The sequence below is a fragment of the Pinus tabuliformis genome, chromosome 3_1 (assembly GCF_031772625.1).
Source record: "Pinus tabuliformis cultivar Carrire ecotype Pingquan chromosome 3_1, CPIR1, whole genome shotgun sequence".
NCBI lineage: Eukaryota > Viridiplantae > Streptophyta > Pinopsida > Pinales > Pinaceae > Pinus > Pinus tabuliformis.
The window spans coordinates 319,749,001-319,757,539 of record NC_142301.1 but is presented as its reverse complement, the minus strand read 5'-3'; the positions used below and the strand labels follow the sequence as shown (position 1 = coordinate 319,757,539).

At 43.4% G+C, this 8,539-nt stretch overlaps 1 protein-coding gene across 1 annotated transcript; it reads left to right on the top strand.

Moving 5' to 3' along the window:
- The first annotated feature begins 269 nt into the window (after nucleotides 1-269).
- Nucleotides 270-5,355, top strand: LOC149187066 (uncharacterized). The gene is made up of 2 exons (XM_089409541.1): nucleotides 270-799; nucleotides 2,676-5,355. The coding sequence occupies exons 1-2, from the start codon at nucleotides 270-272 to the stop codon at nucleotides 5,353-5,355; spliced, it is 3,210 nt and encodes a 1,069-aa protein (XP_089265667.1).
- Nucleotides 5,356-8,539: the final 3,184 nt, after the last annotated feature.

The following is an 8,539-nucleotide window of genomic DNA, read 5'->3' as shown; positions in this document are numbered from 1 at the left end:
AAAATATTTGTCTCAAGTTAAGCTAAAAAATTATGCGTGTGGCTCTGCAACGGAAAACTTCCGCGCTGCTCTACATCCCTTGGGCTCGGCCCTACCCTGCCCGATCCAGGCGTGGAGCTCTGCTTTTCGGTGAGATCTTCAGTGTGCAGGGAGTTTAGGATTGAAGAGGTTCAAGATTCGAGTTGCAATCGCGTTTTGATAGCTCTGGGGGTCGATCTGAGCTGGTGCATGGGGTCTCTGCTTTGATCCCCACCCCTCAATCCCTGATCATGGCGAATGGAGGCGATCCCTCTCCGCCTTCAGATCTAGATGCATTCCATTCCCTTGTTGCTGCAGTTGATAAGTGGCCGATCTCGGCCTCACAACAAAAGTTCGTTAAGAAGTTGGACAACATCCCTACGGTGTCTCTACCGGTAGACGATGCTTGCAGATCAGCGCTAAACCTTGCCGAAAGGGGCCTCATCGGCCAGTTCACAGGGCTTTGGCCATCCCCGAAGGCAGTAGATGAATGGGTCAAACGAAACTGGATCCCGTTGGTTAAGGAAGGAATAAAAAGCCACTTTGTAGGAAAAGGGTTCTTCGTCTTCATGTTTGACAGTGGGGAAGACCGAAGCTTGATCTTCAGAAATGGACCTTATTTCATGGGCCCTCAAGGGTTATATTTGAACAAATGGTCTCCAGATTTTGACCCTGCTCAAGATGTGCCCACAGCTGTCCCTGTTTGGGTGCGCCTCCCGCACCTCCCTCTCCATTGCTGGAGTCAGAGCTCGCTGAAATCCATTGGCAATGCCCTAGGCAGGTATATTGATCAGGCCCCGAGGAAGGATCAGTTCTCCTGCGCACGCATCTGTGTAGAAGTTGATCTGGAGGTCGGGCTTCCTGAAGCCATCAAACTTTCAGTGGCAGACTGGTCGCATATTCAAGAGCTAGATTACGAACAACTGCCCTTTAAATGTCGACATTGCCATGAATATGGGCATTTTGCAAGATATTGCAAAAAAAAAATGAGGAAATAGCAGAAAAAGAAAAAGGCGAGCAGTGGAAGCAAGCAAAGAGAACAGCAAGCAGCAGGCAGAATAACAAAAACAAAGCAAAAGAGACAGGGAACAAATCAGGGCAAGAAGATGCAAGTAATCAAAATAGTGGAAGCAGGGAAGCTAACAGTAGTGCAGGAGATAAAAACCCCTTCGAATCTCTTACACCACTAGCAGATCCTCCAGAGGCTGAGTAGGAAGATCCACCACAGATGAATAATGCAGACAACCAAGAGCTAGGTAACATTCCAAACCCGAATTCTAGCAATACCCCTTCTCCTTCTTATGTTGACATCATAAAACAAAAGAAGAAGAACCTAGAAAACACGGGCTCATCTGATGAGGAAACCTTTGAAAGGCCATAAAAAAAAGTGGGAAGAAGAACAAACAAGGAAACTAGGGAAGAAGAATCAGAACGATAGAAAACCCTAGGTAGTCAAACTACCATTGAAATGACCATCGCGAGAAATACAAGACCAAGGGCGTCCAAGGGAGGAGGCCCCACCCCATCAAGTGGTAAATGATGCAGTTGGTCTCTTGGAACTGTAGGGGACTGGGTAACCCCAATAAGGCAGAAGCTATCAAAGACTTATTGAAGATGGAAACCGCGAACATCCTTATGCTCCAAGAGACTAAAATAGAAGGGGAAACCCTTCTAAACACTAGCATTATGAAATGGAAATATGATTCAGGAAAGGCTGTCAGTGTAAGGGGCTCGGCCGGAGGAATAGGCACATTTTGGTAAAAAAACTCCTTCTCATTAGAACGATTCTATGAGACCCAACATTGGATCTACACAGAACTGCGCCACACTGTAAGCAATCTCCCCCTTGCTCTGTTTAACTTGTATGTCCCTGTTCATTATGAAGAAAAGAGAGAGTGCTGGAGGACACTCTTGGATTATATAGAGCAGATCAACCCCACAAATATAGTCATGGGCGGTGATCTGAATATAATTCTAGATTCCAAAGAAAAAAGAGGAGGGATTTACTCTAGGGATCCCTTCATCAATACAGTGGGAAATCTGATACTGCAGTGGGACTTAGTTGACTTCAAACCCGTGAAAGGCAAATACACCTGGACTAACAATAGAACAGGCGAAAATCAAATCTCTGCTAGGTTGGACAGATTTCTAATCAACAACTCATTAATGATGGATAACATAATAGTTTTTTCCAAGATCCTCCCAAAGCTCACGTCGGACCATAAGCCAATCGTTTTATGCCTAAAAGAAGAAGAAGATCTTGGCCCCCTCCCATTTTGTTTCAACCCTCTCTGGGTAGGTAAAGAAGGGTTCTTTGAAACAGTCCAAACAGCATGGAGGATAGATGTACTCGGATCCCCAAGCTATGTGTGGGAACAAAAAATGAAAAACACAGAAAAAGCTCTTAAAGATTGGATAAAGAAATCTATGCAAACCCCCACTAGGCAGAGGAAGGAGGCTGTTCTTCAGTTAGAAAGAATACAATTCAAAATGGAGGAGAAAGATCCCTCTCTCACAGACTTAGCCAATGAAAAATCTGCCCAAAGGAATGCATTCTGCTCTTTTAGAATTGAAGAAGAACATTGGCGCTTAAAGTCTCGAAGCCTGTGGCTCAAATTTGGGGACAGAAATATCACATACTTTCATAGATAGTGCAGGGCTCGCCTCTTACGCAATCATATAGCAGAAATTACCAGCACTAGCGGTCAGGTGTATAAAGGATTTTCTCAAATCAAAGAAGCAACTGTAAACCATTTTCAGAACCTTCTAAGTGCGGAAAGAAATGGGAATGAGGAGGAAGCAGAAGAGTTTCTCACAAACATTCCAAACCTAGTCAATGTGGAAGACAATGATTCTCTGTTGAGCCCAGTCACGGAAGAAGAGATAACTAATATAGTCTGGTCCATGGAACCAAACAAAGCTCCAGGACCTGACGGATTCTCAGTTCATTTTTATAGAATTTGTTGGGAGATAATAAAAACGGATCTCTTCAGAATGATAAGAGGAATCCTGAGGAAGGAAAAAGTGGGTGGAGGAATAAACTCCACCTTCCTCGCTTTAATCCCCAAGGAAACAAACCCAGGCTCCTTTGACAGATACAGGCCGATCTCGCTCTGCAATTCATCCTACAAGATTGTGGCCAAACTGCTGGCTAACAGAATTAAGCCCCTGCTTCAAAAGCTCATTTCTCCGGCCCAAGGTGGATTTGTGAAAGCCAGGCAGATCCTGGACAATGTCATTCAGATCCAAGAAGCCCTCCACTCCAGTCAAACTTGGAAAGAACAAGGTATGATTATCAAATTAGATATGTGTAATGCTTTTGATCGAGTTAATCGTTCTTTCCTGTTCAGGGTTCTTGCAGCCTTTGGATTCAACCAGGATTTCATAAAGCTCATCAAAGCTTGCATTGAAAACATCTGGATCGCCCCAATGGTGAATGGTAGACCAGCAGAGTTCTTTTTAGCCACCAGGGGATTGAGGCAGGGCTGCCCTCTTTCTCCCTTTCTCTACATTCTGATGGCTGATTCACTAAGCAGAAAGCTGACTCAGGAGAAACAAATCGGTTCCATACCTGGGATAAGAATTGTGCAAGGCATAGCCCCCGTGAATCACGCGCTCTTTGCTGATGATTCACTCCTTCTCGGGGGTGCTTCCATGAGAATCGCTAACTCATTCAAAACCATTCTCCAAAAGTATTGCAGCATCTCCGGAGCGCTAGTCAGCGAGAGGAAAAGTGTTGTTTATGGATGGAATACTGATCAGCAAACAATTGATAGGATTTCCAATGAACTGGGATTTAAGGGCTATGCAACATGGGATAAAATAAAGTATCTTGGTCTACCTCTGACGATGGGATCCAACCGCAATCACCTGTGGGAGGAGGTGATTTCTAAGTTTAAAAAGAAGATTGCAGCGTGGGGCGGCGTTTGGCTCACCACAGGCGGCAAGCTCACTCTAATCCGTTCTGTGCTCTCAGCCTTGCCCACATACCAAGCCTCTCTGCTGATGGCTCCAAGACAAATCGCAGATCAAATCTCCCGTCTAATGCGGAATTTTCTGTGGAACGGTGGGAAGGGAAACAACAACCGATTTCATCTTATTAATTGGGAAACAGTGAAGCATCCCATTGCCGAAGGCGGACTCCAAATTCGTGACCCCCAGCAAGCAAATCTAGCTTTGGGTTGCAAACTCCTATGGCAGTTAATAACCGAGCCTACACACCCTATCAGCCAGCTCTTAAATCTCAAGTACCTCCAAAATCAGTTGATCATCTCCTTCAATCCAATGCTTTCTCCTAGAGGAACACAGGCTTGGAGGCTCTGCTGTAAAGGGATCGAATTCTTTAGAACTCATCTGTATAAAATCCCAGGGAATGGCAAAAACATTTTGCTGTGGAGAGATCGAATAATGGGTCACCCCCCACTTTCAACCATTAATGAAATTTCAGATTTAAGAGCTTGGTTAAGTTCAAAAGGAATCCGGAAAATTGAAGATATAGCAGAGTGGGATAACAAAGGCAATTGGCAGTGCTGGTCATTGCCTAACATTCCAGCGCATTTAAAAGATCAGTTAAATAGTTTCACAAATGCAATTACAGACTTTACTCCAGTGCATAAGGACGAAGAAGATTCATGGGGATGGGGAAAAACAGGGGAGTACACAGCCAAACAAGGATACCTACAGATGCAAGGTAAAAAGGATTCTCCGCATTCGGCAACAGTGTGGAATCAGATCTGGGAAAACTTCAGCATTCCCAAGATTAACTTCTTCTGCTGGACTTTATTCCACAACAAAATCCTGACTGGAGATAGTCTGTGTAGAAGAAATATTGTTGGTCCTCACCGATGTGCGTTCTGCAAAAATGCATTGGAAACCTTAGTTCACATGTTCATCGAATGTGAGTATGCACAAAAGGCCTGGACTAGCTTCTTGACAGGGCTGAATGTGAGACCCCCAGCACACTGTACGATCACAGACATGTTCTCGTCTTGGAAAGCTCGATACCCCTACAACATCATTGATAAATCTCTTTGTCACAAGGTGTGGATTGCAGCTCCAAAATATGTCTGCTGGAAGCTGTGGCTTTCCCGGAACGAAATCGTCTTCAACCAAAAAGAAATCACCGCAGAAACAACAGCGAAGCAAGCCAAGAAACTCCCAATAGAAACTCTGAGACAATCCAATGTCAAAGACAACTCCCTTCGAAATGAAGAAAGGGCATGGCTGGATGGCTTCTCCCCCATGCCGAGACCTCCAGCAATCATTCGCCCAACTCACAAGGAAAATTGGCAGATTAGAGACACCTTGGATAATTTTCAGAAGTGGTGGAAATCATAAAGAAAATGCACTATCTTCTTTGACAGAGCCTCGAAAGGCAATCCAGGAAGATCAGGAGTAGGGGGGGTCATCTACCTCCCAAATGGGAGAAAAGAGGATTTCAGCTGGGGACTTGGGCTAAAAACCAACAATCAGGCAGAAGTCCTCAGTCTTTTAAAAGCTTGTCAACTTGCCAGAAAAGGAAACCCAAAGGAAATCATAGTCTTTGGAGACTCAGAATTTGTTTTTGGGAAAAGTATCTATTCAGAATGCCCCTATCCCACTCTAAGGTGTGATAGTGCCTTAGCAACAAACAAGGAAAAATACTTGAGTATTTCTTCTTTATGAAATGTAAATGAGGAGGAAGGATGTAACTAACCTGTGTCTTTCGCTAGTTTGTTGATCTAATCGCTCCTCTCTTCGATAGTTCCCAGCTCCCTGCTCCCTCACTGGCCCAGCTTCACCGAATTCCTGCAAGATCACAAGAGAGAGAAACTACACGAAGATATAGATATACATTCATAAAAAGCTCAAGATCAGATTAAGCTAAACATGCAAATATAACAAAACATCATTGATACATAGCATGTAGGAGAAACTCAAATAGTTTATTGATAGAATAAGAAAGTCCAAGAGGAGATACAACCAAGTGAGTTCCGATCCAGCATCTACCTCCCAGCAAAGGAATCCCTTCCTCTCCTCCAACAAAGCATAAATCACCCAATGTACTAATCTCAATCTCAAACCAACAACAATTCTCTGCAAAGTACAAAATTCCAGCCTCTGGATCTCTGGGATGAGGGATCCATATATAGATGTAAGCAGAGAGGATGAGTCAGCTTATGTTTTGACTTGTGGCTTCTCTCTGTCAGTTCTTGCTTCCACTTGGAGACTGAGAGCCTCTTACTCATCACTTGGTCGAATTCAGTGAGGCAAGTGTCATTGGAGAAGATTCTGGAAGCTTCCATGGTATTTCCACCTCGTTGAATGACTCTGCCACTTGTCATTTCTCGCTCAACGCACCTAGGTAGTGCATTCAAGTGCGTTGCAACGCACCTAGACAGTGTACTGGGGTTCTTTGCAACGCAGGCAGCTAATGGAGCACTTGAATTGATCCTGAATTGACTGTTTCTGAGTGGTTTTTGGTGGAAAACTTCTGGGAGGAGCTGTCATTGGTTGACCTTGTTCCTTTAGAAGCTGTAACAACATCTTTAGGGACTTTGGATCCCTTGAATTATGGACATTTCATGCTCAAAGTTGTAAGGCACAAAAATGTCTATAACAGTTTCCCCCTAAAGTATGAGGCCGTTTATCGGGTGAAATGCTTTATTAGGAGGATCCGAAGTTCATTCAATGCTGGGAGGAGACCTGTAATAAGATACAATACAATACATTATTTTTCATACTGCTTTCATGATGTAGCTGAGGCGGGCATTCCCATGCTCAGCTTTATAAATTCATTTTTATGTACATAGGACAGACAATCGTCTGATGGTAGACTGATGATTCTAATGAAATCATCATCCCTTTGGTAGGATGATCATCTGTTCTGCAATGCTATACATGTCAATGTCTTTATTTTTCCTGAATATATATCGCAGCCCGATTGATGAAACTAGATCCGGGGTCTTCAATCTCGTCCGATCTTCACTCGAAGTACAAGTCGATCCATGTGAGAAATGTTTTGAAGTCGAACATGGAAAGACATCGATTGATTACCAGTCAATGATGTAAATTGTTAACAAGCGCGAGAGGAATCACCGATAATGATAATGACCCTCAAGGTACTGCAGTACAATTCACGTGGTGTGAATAAAGGACTTGGCGTCGAACACCACACAAAATCTTTTGGTCGAAGGTCATTGATGTATACCTGTCGCCGGAAGTGAGAAACTTGCCATTGAGGCATGCAAGCTTCAAAGTACTGAAGGGGGTGTTCCTAGATCAACTTCTTGGATAATGAGCTGATGTCGACAAGAAGCGATCTGTCACAGGAGGGCCTTGATGTATCCCACATCAGTGACACGGAACGGAGCAAATGATTTTGATGGAGGTGAAAACGATCTGATGATATATGGTTCAGGGTGGCGGTCATGAAAGAATGAAGTATAATGTATGGTAGTGGATGAGACACAGTTGACTTCTCTGGATGACTTCTCTTGAACATATCGGCGAAACTTATATGATGGATTGGTAGCATTTACCCCAAAGGTGGATGGTATGGCGAGACCATGGTGATGTGACCGGTGAATGAAACAACCCAACCCGACTCAGGCACGGAGTGGAAGTGTCATGTTCAAGAGCGACTTGCTACCAATAAAGGTTCTTTGAGTTTCTTCCCAATTTTTACCCAGTCATTGCTGACCAGTACCTCTTTATTTTTGTCAAGCTTGAGGAGGATAACATATGCTTGTTCTATAATTTCCCTTCAAGCAAACCCATCGCCATGTTTTAACGAGCCTAGAGATAGTGAAACTCGTTCTCGTCTAAAGACAAGTTTGTCGCTATTAATGTTTTTAACGAGTCTAACGACAAAGATAACTCAGTCCTTTTCATTTTTAGAGAGTCTGAAAAGGTACATAAAGTTAACTCCAAAAGTCCTTTTTCGTCATCTAATCCCTTAGGTCCGAAAAAGTATAAAATAATACAGAAGGGATGAATTTTCGATAGTTTTAACGAGCCGAACAAAACAAGCGCTCGATCTTTTTGTGCAATAATCCCTCAGGTCCAAAAATATTAAAATCTAGAGGAGGGATAGCTCTTCCTGTCGCTTTAACGAGCTGGAAGGCCAAAACTCGGCAATCTTTTCATATTTTACGAGTCAAATGAAAAGAGCTTAAAGAAGACTCATCTTTTGAGGAACGAGTGATAAAATGGGTAGCAACTGATTCCAGGTAAGGGTTGGAATTTTCCAAGCACGACAGTGTCACAAGGATGGCTAGTGAAATCACTCTTCGCAGCTGTTCCTCAAAATGGGTAAACAATCATATGGAGGTGAATGATCGGCCAATGGAAAAGTGGAGGTGACGGTGCAAACACGACCAAGGCTTTAATGGCTGATAATGTTACATTCACGGTGGTTATTTACCGGAGGATAGTTCATTTTTTAACGAGCTTAAACGTGGGTTGAAACACTTTCTCGATATTATGTTTATTTTTTAACGAGCATGAACTATGTGCTAAAACTGCTCGATAATCTAGTCAT